We start from the raw sequence: 22,404 nt of genomic DNA on the forward strand, positions 1-22,404 counted from the left end.
AGACAACAAATAAATCAAGCCTTCGCTGTCCCGTGGATTCTCGCCGGTAATCTTCGTGATGGCCGAAAGCGTCCTTTGTCGATGTCCACGGCGAGGATCGTTTCGACCGCTTCCAGACTGAAGCGACTGTCTTTTATTTCTCTCGGCAGCGCTATCGATCACACCGTCGCGCCTTGCCTCGCATTACACATTTATTCGCGATGGGAGCGGATCGACGGATCTAAATCGATCTGTTTCGACGACGTTTCGATGGAGCAGTGACATCGTTGGAAGTGATGCGTGCAAAGTGCGTTAAAAGCTCGACTGCATACAGAAAGATATCATTCTGCTGCTAAGAAAAGCAATCGCTCAGTTCATCTACTGCTTCTCTTCTTTTAAGTGATGGTTATCTTCTGCTTTTTTAAGAAATGGTTGAGTAATGGTTATAGTCTTAAAATGTATAAATAATCTTGAAAGAACTCGTCGCAAACTTGAGAAAAACTCATTATTATGTATTCAGAAGAAGGATTTATCATCTTTACAAGAATATTCGCACTAACGTTCAACTCATAGCTCCTATAGACTTTATCTTTCTCTCTTAGATGTATACATTAATTCTGAACTACAGAATCCTAAACATGGAACCCTAAAAGTAGATAAAATTTGAAATAACTTGTCGAACTGGTTAATTAATTAGCTTGTTAAAATAACACTCTAATTTAAAAATAGCGTCGGGAACAAAGTTCCTAATATCATCGTAACAGTTAATGTACACTAAGAAAAAAATACTTGAAAATTTATTTATCGAATATAAAATTTATTTCACGAAAGTTTTACTTATAAATTTATCTATAATAATTCATATATTACTCCATTTGTAAATTTTTATTTCAAAAGGCCCTTTGGCCGATTTAAAACTCGAATTTACTTCACAGAGACTTTATTTTACAGAAATAAAATTTTTATTTCACAAATAAATTTTCAAGTATTCTTTTCCGCAGTGCATCAAACGTTTGTAAATCAGACACTTTGGATTCCGACGGAGCAGCAGGGAAAAGGAGGGAAAATTTCGAAACCGGATAAAACTTTTCCACGATACCACGGGAGTTTTATTATCACGATTATTGCTGCGACTACGCGAGAAGAATAAAACTATCATCGAGTAGAGCGCGTTCAAGTTCCTCCTTGCCTCTTTTCTTTTTCAACGCACGACTTCGTCTCTGTATCTATTTTTTTGCGTATCCCGATTAAAGTTGTAGCATCGCGTGGATTCCTTTGCTCACTCGCTGTTATTCCCAGCGAGCAATGAACAAACGAACGGCAGACACTAGCTATTCCGTCGATGATCCGCGATTTTGTTAGGAGGACGGGAGGAAACCCGACGAAGATACACTCTAAACGGTCACTGCAATATCGGACATTTCGGGGATATTTCTTCGTTGCCGTAATCGTCTCGAATTTTCCTCTCCCGGATCGTATCACCGGGATTGATCCCATGATGGCGCGACATTTTTGCTTCGGGAACGTCCATAAAGGACACAGTCGAGTCTCTATCAAAAGTGCTTCGCTACTTGCAGGAAGTCCCTCTTCCTTTTCACATGAATAAAACAGACGAATTTAATATATGTACACGTATATATGTGTATGTGTGTGTTTCGCGGTCGGATGCCGCAGCTTAAAATGTTCGAGAAACGAGTTCCGGTGCGTTCCGGCGCTCGAGAGGGTCGGGGGCGGAAGTTGAGATCCACTGCGAAGATCTACGAATCTCAGACCATACGAGCTGCTGCAGACGACGGTGCATCCCTTATCGCGAAAAGGAAAAACGTCGCGAATTCCCGAGATCCATTACCATGTAAATATCGCATCGAGTTGCCTCTCTCGGAATTTTACGGCCAGTCACATGCATTATGCCGGCCGTATTTTAATTCGTGGCACTACCAACTGCTCCGTTTTTACAGTAATATTTATCACAGATTCCATTTTAACAAAAGGCGTCGAGTTATTGATATTTTTCCAGTTACGAGTGCGTTCCAATGGAGTAAAAACGAAACGTTTCTTTTCCGCGCGATTTGTCGTTTCAGTTTCACTTTTACGTACCTGACAGACCATATCGTAAAATCATCCATGTGTTATTACAACAGCAACACTTTTATATCGCTGAAACGCTGTTCAAGTAGACTCTCATTATCATCATGATTTGAGACGATTGATAATAGCAACTTTACAATTTCTTCAATTATATTTATGGGACATATATACTGTCTTGAATTAATTATTAAATTTATATCGAACAATCATGTGCTTTTTTTATTGTATTAATGAAATAATAGATTTACTAAAAGTTACGCTCAGAGATTCTCATATTATATTTTATATGACATATTACCTTGAGCAAATTTTGATAATTCCTTCCTATTTCTATTTCGTCATTTTATGTGATAAATATGAGCATTATATATGAGCCATTCATAAGATTCAGCCTTTACAAATCGATTAGAAAAGTTGCTGCCAAATTTACGTACATCTGTCTTCCCGGATAACTTTCATGATTATCACGATGTGAGACAATCGATGGAAACTTTACCAATGATTTCAGTTATATTTATTTATAAGAGCCAAATATAAAATATTGAATTAATCATTAATTTTATTTCATACAATTATGTAAATTCTGTATTATATCTCTTCATGTCTATCTAAATTCTGTATTATATATCTTTCTATTATTTCTATATGTGTGTACACGGAAAAAAAAGATTTGCTAATACATGGACAACTAAAAATATTAGCTGCAGGAGCAAATTTGCTTTTATAGGAAAGTTATTTATTTGTGATAGCTAAAAGATTTGCTAATATATATATATATATATATATATATATATATATATATTAATAATGATAATACATATATTAGCAAATCTTTTAGCTATCACAACTAAATAACTTTGCTATGAAAGCAAGAAAATTTGCTCCTGCAGCTAATATTTTTAATTATATTTTAGTTAATATTTTATGTGTCCATATATTAGCAAATCTTTTTTTCCGTGTATGAAATTTACTTAAATTTACTTTTACATATTTATATTACATTTTGCATGATATATTGTTTGGGTAAATTTTAATTTTTTTTTCGTATTTCTTTTGTATTTTTATTTCCATCATTCTATGTGATAAATATGAGTGCAATCTAATCAGTCGTAAAGGATTCAACGTTGCTGAATCTCGTGATTTAATGTACTTAAATTTGCTGTAATGTTTACGCGTATCAGTCTATCGGGGTCTGTGTGTTGCTCAGCGAAACTTCAATTTCTGATCAATTTACATATCTTTGATATGCTATCGAGTAATACATCTCTTGGATACATAACCAAGTGATCTTTGATATGCAATCACGTGAGAAATTATATTCCTTTGATAGGTAATTGAGGTATTGAGATACTGATAAAATATTAGAGATTCAATAATTATTATTTTAATATAAAATAAAGCACATTTAAAATTAAGAATCTCTCTTAGAAACGTTATCGTGCAACTGAAATTAATTATAACAATTATATTGTTATATATTATTATGTATTAATGTATACGTAATCGATGATTGATATACTTAACTTTAGTCGCACGATAATGTTTCTGATTTTCATTTTTTAAATTTTATATATCTTATTTTATATTAAAATAATAATTATTATAAATTTCTAATATTTTTTCAATATTAATATCTCAATTATGTATCAAAGAAATATAATTTCTCACGTGATTGCATATCAAAGATCACTTGATTACGTATCCAAGAGATGTATTACTCGAGCATATCAAAGATATGTAAATTGATCACTTGATTCGAATATATATCTTTATGTGTATGTGTATTTTTATATCTATATTTTATTATACTATTTGAATAGTGGCAGGGAAAATATTCGAGACATTTCAATTTTTGCTTTAACTAATTTCTATCGCTGGAGCAACTGATGATCTAACTATATCGAAATCCGTTAATACACCAAGTTTTCTTTAATATAATAGCAAAGAGATTAGTTGCATGCCAAACTACATTTTCCATTAATCGTGAATCACAGCATTATCTTTAATGCATTGATAAATTTGCTATGCTGTTCCGAGTCAATATTTTAGTCCTATTTTGAACCTGAACTTTTTAGTGCCCTGAACTTTTTATATTTTGAAGGATCAATGTGTACATTAACTGCTCTTATCAATGGACAATGTCTCGTTTGGTAGACATCCGCTCTGTATTGCGCTCGGCTCACCGAGCAGTCGCTCGCCGATGTCTTCTTATTTTCGGTCACTTATCGCCTTTGCGCGTGACCCCGGATTTCCGTCGAGCAGTATCACATGCAGCCGCGGCGTACAACCGCGAACACTCCGACGGCATTTGTATGCATGCGCCCGGTTAGATTACCCGGCGTGCACGGATTATACGTTAGTTTATGCGAAATAATATGTGTGCGCAACAAGAAGGATCGCGTGTCTAACTAAATTCGAACATTTCAGTATGCAGCCGAGAAGTCACTGTAACCGCGTTTAATCCGGAAATATAACGGAAGGGAAGCGTTAAATCGGATTACGAGCATTGCCCCGGCGGAAAATAAATGAAGCTATTTGCGGAACGCCGGAGAGAGCTCTGTCCTTCTTTTTCCTCTTTCTTCCTCCTTTAAGCATTACGTTAGCGATGTCAATCCGGACGATGGTGTGTCCGACGTCGATTTCTAGCGCAAGCAACTCCAGATGCCCAGCACCAAATTATGCAATTGACAACTTAATTGCATTAGGCTATCTGCAGGTGGAATTTGTCTGAGAATAAACCGGGACTAACAGTCCCGATGTCGAATATTATTACTTTATTGGTTATTGGTTGTATGTAGTGAGCGACGAGAGAAATGGTTCCGCTCGAAATTGTGCACGCAAAATTGAAACTTTAACAGTTAGCGCCGTGTTGAAGTAAAATAAAAAAAAAGAAGGAAGAAGTGCAGGGCACGTCGGTCGCGCATATTAAAACCAGTGCTTTCGCAAACGTGCACTGAAAAAAACAATTTGCTTAATTCAGCGAATCTTTCTCTTTCTCTCTCTCTCTCTCTCTCTCTCTCTCTCTCTCTCTCTCTCTCTCTCTCTCTCTCTCTCTCTCGCTCTAGGGAGAAACATTACAACTAAGTAAATTTGATAGTACAGCAAAGATATATTATAAAAAAATCTTGCACACAAATGCTAAAATTTCCATTGTTACTAATGTTTGATTATTATTTCAATATAAAATTAGCATACAACTAGTATGTTATTCTTCTCGTGACGTTTCAATGTGTCACATTAACGTCAACTTTACACAACTGAATTTTTGTACGTTATTTAGAAATGAAATATTATTTTGAATTATTTTAATACAATTATTTTAACATTTTTTAAAGTTATTTTGATATTGGCAAATAAATTAGATACCTTATATCTTTATGTGTATGTATATTTATATTTATATTTTATTATATTATTTGAATGACTGCGGAGTAAATATTTTAGACATTTCAATGAGCATTTTAGCTAAAACTAACTAAAACTTCTATTGCTGGAGCAACTAATGACTTAATTATATTGCGCTTATTAATGCATCAATTACCTTTAATTTAACAGCAACGAGAATAGTTGCATGTATTAAACTATATTTTCCATTAGTTGTGAATTATAGAATCATCTTTACTGCATTGATCTGCTGTGCTACCCCGAGTTGATATTTTGGATCTGAACTTTTTAACATCTATGTATTTTGAAGGATCAGCGTACGTGTGATACATATGGAAATTGAAATACTACTTAGCGTTTTTAAATGGAATAAAACGTACAAAATTTCATTGGTAGGTTTTAAAAAGGATCTTTCCGTAAAGCTAGTAGAAAAAATATAATCAACAGAGGTTAATACAGGCTTCAGAGTATCAAAACAGAATGAAATATTCAGGTCGAAAGTAGGATCAAAATTTTGACTCTTGGTAACATAGAATTTTATTAGGTACGATCACAAATCTTATGCAGATTTACGACATGGTAATTGTAACATAGCAAACTATACTGAAAAAATATTTGGTAATATCTATTTAGCCTGGATAATAGTTACTAAATGCTTTGATGAAATAGTTTCAACTTAACATATAAGTGAATATAACTAAATAATTTGGTAAGTATTAGCAAATAGCCTTGGCAAGGGGCTTAATATCTATTACTAAGACTTAGTAACTATTAGTAACTATCATTTTATATGGTATACGTGTCAACAAACAATTTGTTAAAAAAAAAAAACATATTGTTTAGTACTACTTTCCACTAGGTTAGACTGACACATCTTAGAATAGATATTTTACCAAATAGTTTGTTAATTATCGAAATATTTGGTAATTATTATCAAATTTGGCATTAATATTATCAAATTATTTGATTAGACCAATTAATTAAGACTTTGTTTTACTACTTATTTTGTAATTATTATCAAACAATTGGTAACTATTATCATATTTGATATTCATTACTAAATATTGATATTCATTACTAAATATCGATATTCATTACTCAAATGTTTAACCAAATGTAACTGTTATCAGATTTTTTTTCAGGATGGCGGCTGTCCGTATATTACGGCTATAGATTTGCTAGTTTAGCGAAATTTTCAGTTGTCATAACAAATTTTTTCTTTCCGCGTGTGTATGTGTGTGTGTATGCATGCGTTAAAAAAGAAAAAGGCAAAAGAACAAAAAAAAGGTGACATTCGAACCGTTCCGAAAATGGACACGGCATAACTCGTACTTCCGGCAGAACTCGCTTCGATTCGTCATCGTGATTCAATCTCGAAACATTCCCGACACATTTCTGACGCGACTCGGGCGTCACATATGCGCGCACCGAGATCGATACTCACGTAGTTTCCGTCCTTCCATCTATATCCGTTCATGCTAATAACTCCGTTTCCTTTATTTCAGGTAAGGATCTAAATTTCGCCAGTAATAACGCGGGTGAGTGTTACATCTAACAATTTACAGTTATTATTGCATGCGCCAATTCTCAATCATATTTCTCATGTTTCTCAATCATGTTTCTCATACGAGTGCTGTGTGCCATGGTTGACGCACTTGACGACGTGTATCGCGCGTTTCGCACACAGAAAAATACATACTGCATTCGCGAGTAAATGTTACTTGTTTCAAGTAAGTTTTGTAAGTTTGTCTATTCACAAATCTAGCATAGGCTCATCGCGTACTTGCTCAGCATTCATTCTGTCAATCTAGTAAGTTTAGCATCTCAAAGAGAATATTAAATTTAAACAAAAATTCGGTTTGTTTACCACATAGACTCGAATCAACTCTCTCTTGAATAAAGTTTCAAAATATTCTTGTGAAGAGAATAAATTCACGGAAAAAAATAATTTGCTGCAGCAGCAAACTAATTTGCTACATATGGGCAGTTAAATATAATTCGCTGTGTTAGCTACTTTTTCTTTGCTGCACGAACCTATTTTCTTGCTCTGATAACAAGAAAATCTGCTCGTATAGCAAGAAAAGTGGCTACCGTAGCAAATTTGCTACAGATGGACAAGTAAATATAATTTACTGCTTTAGCTACTTTTTTTGTTGCAAGAGCAGGTTTTCTTGTTATCATAGCAAAAAAATTGACTTCTGCAACAAAGAAAAAGTGGCTAATACAGCAAATTATGTTTAGTTGTCCATATGTAGCAGATCTTTTTTTCCTTGTTCTTCTTTTGAGTGTGTAAGATAATGAGTTCTCCTCAAGTTTGTGCTGAGTATATTTTAAAACTATTATCAAGAAAATAATTTCTTGTTCTCAAAAAATATTCCTTTTATTTCTACATATTTTGCAAGAATTTTTAGCGCGTAGTTTCTCGCTCTTCTGATGTCATAAATCAAGATGGCCACGGCGAAAAGCCAGGAGCCTTAAAGAAGGGGAAGTAAACTAAATAATCATTTTTCTTAGCAGTAGAATGATATTTTTCTCTGCGCATTCGCGAATTTTACAAGATCGTCGTGTTGTCGAACCAATTTGTAAACTGAGATGACCCGAGTTAAAATTTTGTTTCTACTTTCAACCTCAATATTCCATTTAACGCTTACTTTGATATTCTTAAGCTTATATCAAACTCTTTTAATTCTATTTAAGAGAGATCTCTTTTTAGTGCTTACAAGTGACATTTTGTGCGTTTTCTAATGTTTAATGGCGCTAAGTAAGACTTTAGTTTCCATGTGTATTAAATATATTTCTTCAGAAATATACATATGTTAGGAAGTTTAGATCGAAAGTAGATGACTAAAATTTGAACTCGGAGAGCCTTTTACTCTTCTCTTTACGGGTCAAATAATTCATGAGGTTAATCGTGACGTAAATCGCATCGACAAATGGGACCGTAGCGCCTCGTTATTTGGCTTCTATTTGACCCATCGTTAATAAGTGTAAATATAGAAGTACATTAGCTGATAATTGGAAGACCGGTCATAGGACAATTAATGCTAATTAATTACTAAACAATTAATAACAATTAATTACTAAATTAGTGACCATTAAAACAGGCTTACCGTTTAATTCGGATTCGATTCACTGACCTGTGTTCACACAGTCATTTGTTCTTAGTTAATAAATAAATGACTCGCCGGGACAAACGAATATCCGATCAAGGCTGCTAATGTACAGTCATTTGGGTAAACGTTGCAACACTCGCTTGGGCAAGCTTGTACAGTACGACAATATTAATACACTTCTGTTTATTAATCGCTTTTGTATATCTTTTATTCAAAAACTTGACAGTTCTCGCTTTCAACGCTCAAACTCATGCATAGAGATTCGCAGTGTCGTTATCCCTTTGTATATAGATGCGTTTATTTATACATATGATCTTTTATTTTGATTTACAAGTAGTTACAGACTGAGATATTTTTATAAATGATAAAATAATAATTTTTAAGCAGTATACGTTAAAATTCTATAAGGTAAAAATTCTGTCGGACACGTATCTAATCTTGGACATTCTTATTGTTTTGGTCTTTAAATACGAAAATATTTAAACTTTCAACATATATAAGAAATATACATATGTATGCATTGAATATATACATATAGTTAAAGATTTAGATATGTATGTTTAATGCCTAAAATAATAACAATGTTCAGGATTAGGTACGTGTACAGACATTGGTATTTTCACTCTACAGAATTTTAACTTATAATGCTTAAAAAATTGTTATTTTGTGTTTAAAACACACATACACACACACATACACACACACACACACATATATATACTTAGTTTATAATTATTTTTTAGTTTATAACTATTTATATTTTTATCTTGCTTAAAAAATTCTTTATTTCATATTTTTCATTAAGAAAACGTTTGTTTGTTTATTCGTTTGGTTAATTTGATCTCTCACGCGAACACTTACGGGTTAAATCTGCGTTTTCATAAGCTCGTCCGAAGAAAATGTGGCAATCTTTATGCAAACGACTGTACAATCGCGAAATCCGGACTGATTCAGGACATCGACCGAGTCCCTAGTGCCCTTTCGCCGATCCCTAGTGTCAACAATGCTCACACCTATCAGTCGATGGACATTTACGACAGCTCGACATTATCGCGCTTGCTCGCGCAAGAAGATCGTGCCGCGTACCCTGACTCCTCGTTTGAACTCACTGTAATTTCCGACGACGCGCGACAGGCGACTCTCTCTTCTCTCGTCGCTTCTTTTGACCTCTTCTCAACGTGGAAGGCCAATTCACCTAAATCCCGTGTAATTCGCCGAAGATTCCAGCGCGCGCGCGCGTGCCGTAAGTTAGATCCGACGAAAGAAGAGATATTCTTTTGCGAAGCTCCCCTTCGTCGGTGACGCGAGGCTGGTCTTTCACGGGGACTCATCGCTCGCAGAAGTGCAAGTAGAGAGAGAAAGAGGGAGAGAGAGAGAGAGAGCAAGATTCACATCGGAGGAGAACGGTAGCCGTCGTACCGAGATAAGGACGGCAAATTGCAGGCAATCTGGCTGATTAGGCTCCGGGGTAGTAATCCCGGAGATCCCGATGTGCCGGGACCATCTATACCCTATTCCGCCGACTGCCTTCGTCGTGTATCAGCCGAAGAAAGAGAGACGCGGAAGGAACGGAGCGCGCGCGGCGGGGACTGTCGAGCGGGAAAAGCGACGTCCGTTACATCCGCGCGCCGCACCGGGAGATTAGGATTCTTCGGGGGAACCGGGCGGAATTGAGGAAAGGGGTTTCTTTTCATGCGCCAGATCGACGATACGTGTACTCGTACATTTCTCTCGCTCGTATTTTCTCCGCTACGCTGCTCCACGCTCCCCTTTCACCTTCTTCCGCGCCGCGTCTCGTCCCGTCCGATGTAACGTTCCTCGTTCCGCCACGTCTATCCCTTCGTTTCCATATTGCGCACCCTTCCGATGAAGTCGTAAACTTTCTGCGACGGCTGCCGTGGAATAATCGTGGAAACGTCGCAAAATCGCGACACATTAATCTGTCCCTGCGCAGAGACCGATGATCGACCTCTGTCGTTCCGACTTTCCTCGTATAGAACATTTCTTGGGATTTAATTGCGATCCAGGGTGATATCCTAAAATAATTGCGACCCGGGCGAAAATTTCACAAATACTCACGACTATGGCATAGACTCTGAGCAGATTATTCAAACTCATTGCAAATAAATGCATCGTATTTTGACACCAATTGGAAATCCTGTTTTTATCCCAATTATAGAAAATTTTCTGGAGTCTAATTGGGATATGTTCCTATTTCTCAAATATTTGGAAATACTAAGTAGGAAATCCAAAAGCAGAGGAAAGTAATAATAAATTAATAAAGTAATGATTAGTACTTTCATAATTGTGATCTATAAAATTCAAGAGGTCTGTTCGTTTTAGAACATAAAATGTACAGTTTTTTTTATAACTTAACGACTTGTAAATAATTACAATATGCTCGGATATTCAATGTAATGTTAAAGTCTTAAATTTGAAGGAAAAATATTATATAAATATATTGTTTTATTCAATATATTTAATTTATTTCACACACACACATACACACACAACAAAAAGAGGTTGTACCAAATACTCGAAACAGTTTGAATATTCATGCTTCTTTAGCATTTACTAGTAAAGCATAAATACTCAAAGCGTTTCAGATATTTTGTTCAGCATAAATATAATCTTAGATTTTATTTTGCATTAGAACTGAACAAAGTATATCCTGACTTCTAAAATAATTTCACTATTCAGTAAAATACTCAAAGCGTGTTTTAAAATTTTTTTTCAATTTTGATTCTGTCGGCTGCAATAGTCACTATAAAATTGAAAGATTTCTTGTTTGATACTATAAAAGTATACCGACGTTACTGATCGAAAAAAAGAGATATTTTTGTTTCAATATTTGGTGGAAAACCTATATTTGAGACAAGAATTGATTTCCAATTAGTATCGTAGTAGAATAATCAATTTTAGAACGAATTCGGGTATATTCTAATTGAAATCAACGCGATATCTTGGAAAATATTTGGGAACTTCTATACAAATCTGTTCCGTTTGTTTCTCCTCATCGAATAACGATGAGACTTGGTAAAAAGACAAAAATATACAAGCTTTCAGCGATCAGTACACAGTCATGATCCTTCTCGATACACAACGATAAAAGGAAGAAAGGAAGAAAGAACAAAATTCGCGAGAGAGCGCTTTCCGTCTCACCGCAGCGCAGATTTGCGCGACAAGGCGAAGAAAGGTGGGCGAAGGAAAGCGCGCGGGCGAGTCTGCAAAATAAATAAATAAATAAATGTATAAAATCCGTGGCGCCCAAGGCCATATGCGCGCACACAAGGCAGCGGGAAATTTATTGACCGCGGAGAGATGAGGCTCGCGAAACGACCAGGCCGAGTTGCGCGTCGTATCAATTTTGCCGTCGCCGAGTTGCCGCTCGTTTTTTGCTTCCCGGGCGATGCATTTAAATTATTTATAATGGGACTGCTTTTTCAATCTACGTCAGCGAACAATCGCGACGCGGAAGAGCAATGGCAAAAAGAAAAGCTCGCGCTGTGCGCGAGTTAAGGTCGCGGCCACGCCGAACATCGTTGTCGCGTCTACTGTCGCGTTGCGATTCCCAATTTTATGCATTCGGCACGCGATCAGATGGGAAGGGGGGGAGAGAAGAGGAGGAAGAGAGGAAGATTCGACCGTGCGTGACTCGAGCGTACTTTACGCTCGTCGATGGCCGGCGTATTTGCCGTCTCATATTCGGTGAATAGCGACCTGTCGAATGACGCGATGAGAATAAAACGCATCTCGATGACACGCGCGATAAAACAAGAAAATAAAACGGATTTAGCCGGTTGTCGGGATGTCGATCGCGCGCGCACGCACGACAGAGAGAGAGGGGGAGAAAGGGAACCAATCGAGATGTGAATGTGTTTAATTTCTGCCATGATTGAATCGCTTACTCGGTCCATGTGTCGAATTTTTCGCAAACGAGTTAATCCGCTTAGAGATAATCGATGAAATTTTTATCTCCTCCTCTTTCCCTCTCTTCCTCTCTTTTTCGCGAATTTCATCTTTTCGTTTTCCTTTTGCATGCCGCATCAAAAGCAGTCATCGTTTCACTGTATGTTCAATAACAATCAACCTATGTTTAACGATTTATTATTATTATTATTTCTTTAAAGCAACAATTATACGAATAATTGGAACACGTAGCAGCGGAACACGGGTTGACAATATTGCAGCAAAAATTTATAATTTTGGGCTGTACAGAAATTATCACCGAAATTGCTAAATACCTGTTTGTTTAAAAATTAAATGACTGTCTCTTAACTACAAAATTATAATTACACGAATATTTTTTTATATCGGGAAGAATATTATGATATGTTTTGTTTCATCAAAATTCTTTTCAATTTAACTGTATTTTTATGTTGCGACAGAAAAATACCTAAAATAAAAAAAATATATTTATTCAACGGGATTAATAACAAGATTATTTAATTCTAAATTCTTTCATTCAAATATGACAAACAATTACTTTCGTGAAAAACAACGATATTTTAGAAAAATATATTTCTTCTCATATTTGAAAGAAATTTTCACCCAATGTAAAAATACATATATTATTAATACAAGTGAGTATATCATTAATACTCATTGCAAATAAATATTTGTTTTTTAGATATTTTCTTTCAATGTGTACAGAAAAAATATACGTGACAATTTATTTGTAAAATATAAAGTTTATCCTCTCATATAGAAATAAAGTTTATTTCATATTATACAAAGTTTATTTTACAGAAATAAGTTATATTTTACAGAAATAAATTTTGTTTCACGGAAACAAATTTTATATCCTGCAAATAAATTTTTAAATATTTTTTTCTCAGCGTGTTGCAGAAAGAGACTGTCAGTAATTCCTCCCTTGCTAAGAGATATAGTAGCTTCCGGTATAAATATAGCAAATTTTTTAATAGCACATTTCAGTTTTTAAAATATAAACAGTATATATGTGCAAAGTCAGCCACACTGAGAAAAAGAATATTAGAAAATGTATTTGTGGGCTAAACATTTATTAGCAGAAATAAACTTTATACTATAGAAATAAACTTTATTTCATAGAAATAAACTTTATATCGTACAAATAAATTCTCAAGTATTTTTTCTCAGCGCAGTCTCTGTAGAATGTCTACCTATTCCTCTCGGCTACAAAATTTTGTGGTAATTGTACGGGAGAATTTTATAAAATTCTCTCTGTTTGTATATTCGGTTGATCATCAATTTATTATTTCTACATAGTAATTTATACTACAATGCCAGTGCAGTCCCAGCTTTGCGATAAACATTAGCGACGTCGTAATCCGGACAGTCAACGATATCTCCAGCCCTGTGATGTGAAAAGAGATTATAAAATCCACGGGCAAAGGTGGTAATAGAATTTCGGAAAAAGGGAAAGCCGGCACCGAGATGCCGTCCCGGCATCGTCCACCGGCCACGTCCACCGGGCCGGATTATCGGGGTCAACAAAGGGATTTTAAGGGGATGACGTGGGACTGAATCGCGAGAGGTATACCGCGAGACTCTCGAGACCCGCTTTGTGTCTCGGCTATAATTATTATTTGCGGGATCACCGATCTTCAACGGCGCGCATCCGCGAAATTGCGTTCCGCAAGGAGAGAGGACTGTGCAGGTGTCGGGTGCCGTGAGTCAAGTGCAATTAAAGCGCATGTTAATTTCGTCATCTCCGGGGACCGGTCGAAAAATGCTGTTAATTTCTGCCCGATAATTCAGCGCGAATATAGAGCCGTGCGGAACGAGCGGCGAAAATTGCGAGAAATTGTTCGCGAATTTTCAATTGCGTAAGGTTGAAAATTGTACTAATGTATTTTTCAGGAAAAAAGGGGAACAAAAATATTAAAAAAGAAAAACTCACAAAGTTATACGAACGTTGCGCGAACGTTATCGTGTTAATATTTTGCTATACAATTCCGGTGTCTTCCTCGCGCACGAGTTTCATTCAATTTTTGCCGGAGTTTGCTAAAATCGAGCGGAACGAGTTTCACACGGGACCCTTCAATTAATGCAATCGGAGTTAATTAGTCGCGTCCCATTCGACCACTCCCTCCCATTTTTTTCCACCGCCGACTGGCGACTTGCGGCGAGCCGTTCGCGAAAAAAAAACAAAAAAAAAAAGAAGACGCTTGCTTGCAATTTCTCGTTTTCGGTGGTCGGTTTAATTAGAAGGCAGTGGGCGTTAAAGCAAACGAACGCCGGCCATTATGGCCTTCTCCCTTTGCCGGCTGCGCGCAAACATCGCCCTCGCGCGCTCGCGATTTTACCGTAATGCCTTTGAAAAATTAATTGCAGATGTCGCGATGGTGACGACCAGCGTCGTGCCGGCCGCACTGCGCCACAGTCGGCGAAAAATTTTCACTCCCCCAACCCCTTCCTTCCTACGACACCCAGCACATTCCCATTTCAACTCGGCCGTAACTTAAATCCAAATCTCATCAGCGATCAAATTCCCTCCGGTCGCGCTCAAGCAGCGAGTAGTAATGACCCGCATTAGTCAGCCGCGACGGTGTGTCCGACGCGCTTCGAGGCGTATCTACTTAGGCGTCGCATTCGGCATTACTTCGACTTTGGGATGCATTTAGGATGCAGATTACTTAGGTTAATGCGTTTTTCTTTTTTCTTTTATTTTTTAATAAAATATTCAAGAACACATTGGCCCATATTCTGAACCCTCTTTTATCGATAAAAGTGTCTTAAATATAGTTTCACAGCCAATCAGGTGGCTCCTAAGCCTCTTTTAGAGGCTCACTTATCGTTAAAAGAGAACTCAGAATACGGGCCATTGTGTGTGATTAGTGCGAGAAAGAAATTTATTTGTGCGTACAGAGAAATACATATTGCATTTAGATATGTAGGGTGTCTGATGTACTGAAAAAAAGGATTTGGTTGAAACCAAAATTTGGTTAAAACAGGATCAACCAAATGTTCGTAATTGCAATCAAAAAATTTGATTGTCGCTATTTTGCTTTACTTAGTGAATATTTACTAAGAATATTTACTAAATAAATATATTTCTAAGAAAGTAAAGCAAAATAACGGCAATTAAATTTTTTGATTGTAATTACCAAATATTTAGTTAATCCTATTTTAAATAAATTTTGGTTTCATCGACCAGATCTGTTTTTCAGTGCAAGACATACAAAACCACGTATATCCACCACCACCACCACCACCACCACCACCATCCAGCACGTATGTCAACCACTATTGTGAGGGTAAAGCACGTCAATCTGGTTCGTCAATCTTCTTTTATTAATATTTAGAAATTTCGTGTGGTAGTTTACAAAATGCCGGGGATCCTCGTGCTCGGATTGACGTGCTCTACTTTCACACATGGTTTTGTAAGTCTTGCGTCAGACACTCTGTATATTACTTGTTTCAAGTAATCATAAGCTTGCATACCCGCAAAATTATCCTAAATTCTGTAAGATTATTGGCTCTTGGAATAACAAACGAAAGAAACATACGAAAATGGTCAATAAGAGCCTAATAGCGCGCGCGCGCGCCAATAATATTGTGGCTATATATATTTATTCTTATACAGGATGTCTATATGTCCCATACCTCACGCGTATACATTAGTTTGCCTCGAGCGTGTTGATTAGATCAAATTATACACAAAGTCCCTTGACTATTTTGCAAACAACCACATCAAGTTTTGAGTTATTAATTAAAGAAGACTGGCAAATATGATCACGCGCGATACGATAGTTAAGCTGTGACAGCGACACCTGCGATCGTGTGCTTATATATTAGGTCAAGCCGTACAAAAGAGTCTATTCCATTTTGCAAATAACCGTGTAGATGTTTTTAGTTATTAATTAAAAAAGATTGGGCCGGATGATCGCGCGCGCGATAATACATCAATGTTGTCTTTCAATTAATAACTAAAAATCCACGTGGTTATTTGCAAAATGATAGAGGACTTTCTGTTAAGTTTGACCTAAGCTATCTACAAGCACACGATGGCAGATGTGTCCATCACAACTCACCTACTTTATTGCGCGTGATCATTTGCTAATCTCGTTCAATTAGTAATTAAGAATTTCATGTGGTTATTTGCAAGATAATGGAAGAATTTTGTATTCAATTTGATGTAATCTATACATATACAAAGTATATTGAGAAAAATGTTTGGTATTTGTAACTATAATTATATAGAGAAATAATTATTATATATTATGGCCAAGACAAAATCAAGAACATAAAATTAAAATAAAAATTCGATTTGCTTATTATGTAGAATTGAATCAATATTTTCTTCAACACAATTTTTAGTCAATTATACTATAATTTTAGTGATAATAACTTTATATGTAAATTATTACTATTATCTTTGTGTTGAAACAATAAAAAAATGTTGTAGTTTTGTCTTAATTTGGTCCCAACTATATTTTTTTATTGTTTCAACACGAAGATAGTAATAGTAACATGCATATAAGGTTATTATCACTAAAATTATAATATGATTATAATTGACTAAAAAATGGTTGTCTTGACCATAATTTATAGTAATTATTTCTCTATATGATTATAGTTACAAACATTTTTCTCTCAGTGTATGTATACCCCACACACAATGTAAATCCCAAAATTCAATTATTACTAAATAAACTGAATAAAAGTTTTAAAATATATAAGTTTTAAGATATTGGACAAGTCAGTTTTACGACGAAAATAAATTTATATAACAATAAATTATTTATGTAGTCATAATACTGGCTGTTAAGATTTTATTGAACATTTTTAAATATTTTTTCTGCCTGTCACATAAGTTCATCACAAGCATCAAATTTATATAGAATACATTCTTAATTTTAGTAAGTTTAGCATTTCAATTAAGAACATAAAGTTAAAATAAAAATTCGATTTGCTTATTATGTAGAATTGAATCAACATTTTCTTTAATACAATTTTATAATGTTCTTGGAAAGAGAATGAATTCTTCTTTTTTGAATATAATGAGCTTTTCTGAAATTCGTGATTAATATATTTTATATAAAACTATAAGAAAATATGTTCTTTGTTGAAAATAACCGTTGTTTAAAGGGAAGAAGCTAAAATTTGCTTTTGATTGCTTTTCTTAGCAGTAGAATGACGTTGTCAGCAGTAGAATGTACTAACATGAAGATCAGTTTTAATAAACAAATCAATACGTGTTCTGGTTGGAGGATACAGAATTGTGTTCTCGTGACTCAAAATTGATTTCAACAACTAAAGATTCCGTTTCTTTCAACCAAAGCGTGTTGGTTCGTTTGTTACAACCATACTTCATGTTAATACAATCTATCCTTTTACTTCGTGTACGAATCCTTATATTACAGACATAGTTGAAGTCGACCGAAGGGTTTGACAAACGTTTGAACGGAAGGATATTAAAGAGACAAAAGTAGAGAAGGCAGGGAGAGGAAGAGAGAGAGAGAAATTAAAGTTGAAAGATCCGCGAAGATATAGTATATTACAGTTTGGCCGGAAGCAGGCTCGGGGTGCTATTGGCTGCGCCGTATCGTGTAACACGATCGCAAAGGGTTCGCTTCCTCCCTGCATGCCCGTGACATCGAGCGGATTTGTACGGAATTGCGGAAAGTGCAGGGCGGAAAAAAACGGCAGATAAAACACGATCCGGACCACCTGGCGGCTGCAAGAGAGAAGGAAAGAGAGAGAGGGAGAAAGGGAACGCACGGAGAGGGTGGCGCGGAAGGGTTGGTGAGCCGGAGGCGAAGAGAGAGAGGGGGAGAGAGAGAGAGAGAGAGAGAGAGAGAGAGAGAGAGAGACAGAGAAAGAGAGAAAGAAGAGTCGACACACAGGCGTATCGGTCGAATTATCGAGTGGTGCAGTTACGGTTTTATGCAGATTCGCGAGAAATGGCGAGCCAGTTTCGGAATTAATGGCGGTCGGACAAATGTTTCGCGGTTTTTCTGCTGAATTATCGTGCCCTCGGGCGCAACATAACGTGCGCGCGCTCTCTCCCTCCCTCCCTCTCTCCCCCCGTCCTCCTCCTCCTCCTCCTCCATCCCTCCGTCCCTTTCTCTGTGTGCGCTTGTCGCGACTGTGCGCGATACGGTGCGACTACGCGCGGATCGTACGTCACACACGTGCACGCGCGAACATCGCGACACGGTTGCGCGTACATGCGCCGGCGGAGAATCGGCTTTGGGTAATGTATACATTACATGCACGGTCGCCGGCGCTCGGTTACAAATGCCCGTATAATGCGCCGGAATATGTCCGTTTTTACCTAAAGCTCCCCAAAGTGCCTAGAGCCGACGCGGCGCGGCGCGGCGCGGCGCTCCGGGAACTTCGGGGGAGACGATACGTTAAGCCGGGTCGTCCGTTTAATTCGGGGAGTCCTCCCCTCTGATTACGTGTACCGCTATTTTCTTTGCATTCGGGAAAACGAATGACGTATTCACGCGAGCGTATAGTGTATCTCGCGCCAAGTCTCGAGCATCGTGTATCGTGAGCTTGGAAGTGGTCACGTGACTCTCTTAAAATGAATCAGTGAAACATCACTGAAAACAGTGAATATACACTGATTTGCAGTTATAAGCGTTGCACTGAAAGTGCTCAGTGCTATACTTATAACTGATATCAGTGACTATTCACTGATTCACTTTAAGAGGAATGCAATCTCCAGTTGCAACGAGAACATTCGAGTTTCCGCGTAGAAGATTTTTTGCAATCCAATTGGCATTTAGTTCTCCCAGATTTTTCCAAATAATCGTGGGTTTTTTATTAGAGTTATAATATTTCAAACGTGCGATTCTAGGTGGGAAATACTCAAGGTCTCCCCAATATTCTTTAAGATCTTCATTTTACATTAGGTTTCAACAAAACATCCGAATTAAGAGTTCATAAATATTCCCAAGTATAGCATAGATTCCGGTCAGATCATTCAAACTTCTTTCATATAATAGGTGTATCGTGTATGCATAATATTTTATATGAAAATAGAATTTTCTATTCGATACCATAAATGTATACTGATATTACTGAGGAAGTAAGAGTTTTCCGTAATATTTTTATCTCAATTCGAAAGAACTTCCTAAATGGTACAATAATAATGACTAATTGTATAACAAGTTTGGGCATTCCAATTAGAATCTATCTGGCAAAATCTGGAGGAACTTTTATGCGAATATTCTTTAGCATTCAAAGTGCTAGATTTGCGACACGCGCGATTCCCAAAATGTAAACGCGAAAACATTCATAGGACGAGGTGGCGGACGAATTTGCGGATTTCAAGCCGTGCGATTTACGTGTGTACGGATCACATAAATTAATCCCCCGATCTCTTCTTTTATTCCCGATGCTACGCTACACCGGATCGCACGTATTATGCGACGCCTGCCGTCCAATAGCGCCAAAAATCGTTTATGTATGAACGTAACCGGTAATGTATCACGCATGTATACACACGCTGGATATTCACCGAAGAAGATAATCGCGAGGGAGGGAGAGAGATGAAGATAGAGAGACGCGCACCCTATCATCTCACGCACATGAATAGATATTTATAATGGATAATGATGCCGATAATATATACAATACACTGCCGCCACGTCCTTTCCTGCGATCGATTGTTCGATGTATCTGGGTCGCACTCCGTCCTAGCCGAGTGTCCCACGGAACACGGTGAAATATTTCACGCGCCGATGTTTTCGAGCGACCGACATTAAACGTCATCGTCGTCGTCGTCGTTGTGGTAATTAAGCTGCGAATGAAACTCGCGTTAAAGCGAGATCCGCCTGCAATTAAATTCGCGTTAGAGTGAAATCTACAATTGGAAAAGGGTGCCCTTTTGTCTCGCTTTTCGACACGTATACCTTTACCAGAGGAACATTGTGTACGCACACCCTCACACGCGCGTATTTGCCGATTGGTTAGACGCGCGTTCCGATCTGCAATGCGCATCCGCGCGATTAATCGAGATGGCTCGTTGGGACGGAACTTAATTCGCGCTAATCGCCCGAGCTTCAATTAATTCCGGTCTCCCCTCTCCCCCTGCGCTCCCTCCCCCCTCCCTCTTTCTGCTAGCGTTTAATTCAATTCGTCGCCGACAATCAAGCTTGAGTATTCTATCCCGGAAGTTTCTGCCTTCCTCTTCCTCTGACTATCTTAGCTACACACACCCTCTCTCTCTCTCTCTCTCTCTCTCTCTCTCTCTCTCTCTCTCTCTCTCTCATGAGCGCTTGCGACAATATCGAAATCACCTCTGCCGTGCTGCCATCTAACGGAAGAATGTTGAAAGAGCACATTTTTAAAGCCATCGTATTCATCGTAAAATCTGGCGATTTTGGACTTTCAGCTAGAATTTCTCATCTCACAGGACGTATAAAACAAAAGTAAAGACAGTTTTATTAAGGAATGTTTACCCAATAAATCGATTGACTACTCAGAAGCACATCGTTCAGCCGTAACAGCGAAACGCTCTTTCAAGTAGTTCCTTCGCGTAAGATAATCACGGCCGCTCACAGTCTGTGCGGTTGCGCACAAACTAGGCGCTCAAATCACGGCCGTGATTTTTGTGATACTTTACAAGAGGCAAGCCAACATGTCGTAAGTAGTATTCTACAGAAGGCATACGCAATTCCCCCTCCATATATATATGCTCTAAGATACAAACTCCCTCTTGTAAAAATTGGCCTCCGTTTTTAGTCGCGCTCTCTGAGATTGTCTCCGGATGTGGCCGAACTAAACGGGTGACGTCATGCGAAGTGGGGATACGGCATCGCGCGAGTTACCGGATACTTTATATAATTTAGTTTCTTCATTTTTTAATTTTCATCATCTTATGAAAATAGTAAGGGATATATTTATATATATGCATATATGCATGCACACAACCGTATATACGTGCATATGTTGCTTGCTATTACGTCTATCACTCATACTTCAATTGGCGCGTATCCCCACTCCGCATGACGTCATCAGTTTAGTTCGGCCACATCCGTAGACTATTTCAGAGGGCGGTAGATATAGAGCGTGTCACACTTTCCAGACGGAAGTTTGTACCCCCTAAGTAGATATGTTTAAAGGCAGAGACCCACCGTGCAACGCGAACTCACAAAAGGCCTCGAACCGCCGCTCGCGCCGTCTTATATTAGCGGTGAGGCAGAATTTAATCGCGAGTGACGGTCCGACTGAAGCCGTCGCCGCGACGCGGCGACGGCACGAAGCAGCGCCCAGAGCCGACCGCGCGCAAGTACGACCGCCCTTGGAGCTCGGCCGCCCACCATGCACGGTACGCTGTACGGATTTTGTTCCGTACGATTTTGTTCCCCGTTAAAACTTATGAGCGTACGAATAATATGTAAAAAAAATTTATTAAACATTACGTGCACGGTATTTCAAAATTTAAATTAATTATTGAAATTAAAATTTTTAGGTGATTAAAATATCTGTTGCTTATTTAAATATGCTTTGAACTTTGACCACGTAAATATATCAAAATATGACTACGCTATATATTTTAAAAATAGATGTACTTTAAAATAAAATTCCTCATATAATAAATATTTTATATTAATAAATTATATAATAAATAATATTATACAAAAAGTAAGTACACAAATTTGGCGTGCCCGGATCGTATTTGGAATATTAGTCTTCATTATAAAAATTTAAAATGTGTATGTGTTTGTGAGGGGAGTGAGGAAAGACGCATGTGTTTGTTTTAATACGACCCGGGCACGCCAAGTTTATGTACTTTACTTTGGTTATTATGTATAAAAATGTTTTTTTTATTATGAATTTGTTATATAAATTTGATTTTTATATATTTGTCTTTTATATCAGTTATATTTATTGTAACTTG

The 22,404-nt window shown here is 37.2% G+C and overlaps 1 protein-coding gene across 2 annotated transcripts in view; it reads left to right on the forward strand.

Annotated features, from left to right (window-relative positions):
* Positions 1–22,404, forward strand: part of LOC116844891 (agrin-like) — an 853,814-nt gene that overhangs the window by 313,772 nt on the left and 517,638 nt on the right. For both annotated transcript variants that reach the window (XM_032817052.1, XM_032817137.1), the window contains exon 4: positions 6,957–6,989. In XM_032817052.1, coding sequence (XP_032672943.1) covers positions 6,957–6,989 — 33 coding nt within the window. The remainder of the gene's footprint in view (positions 1–6,956; positions 6,990–22,404) is intronic.

Source organism: Odontomachus brunneus, unplaced genomic scaffold, assembly GCF_010583005.1.
Source record: "Odontomachus brunneus isolate Ranch 3 - 2012 unplaced genomic scaffold, Obru_v1 Obru_scaffold_001, whole genome shotgun sequence".
NCBI lineage: Eukaryota > Metazoa > Arthropoda > Insecta > Hymenoptera > Formicidae > Odontomachus > Odontomachus brunneus.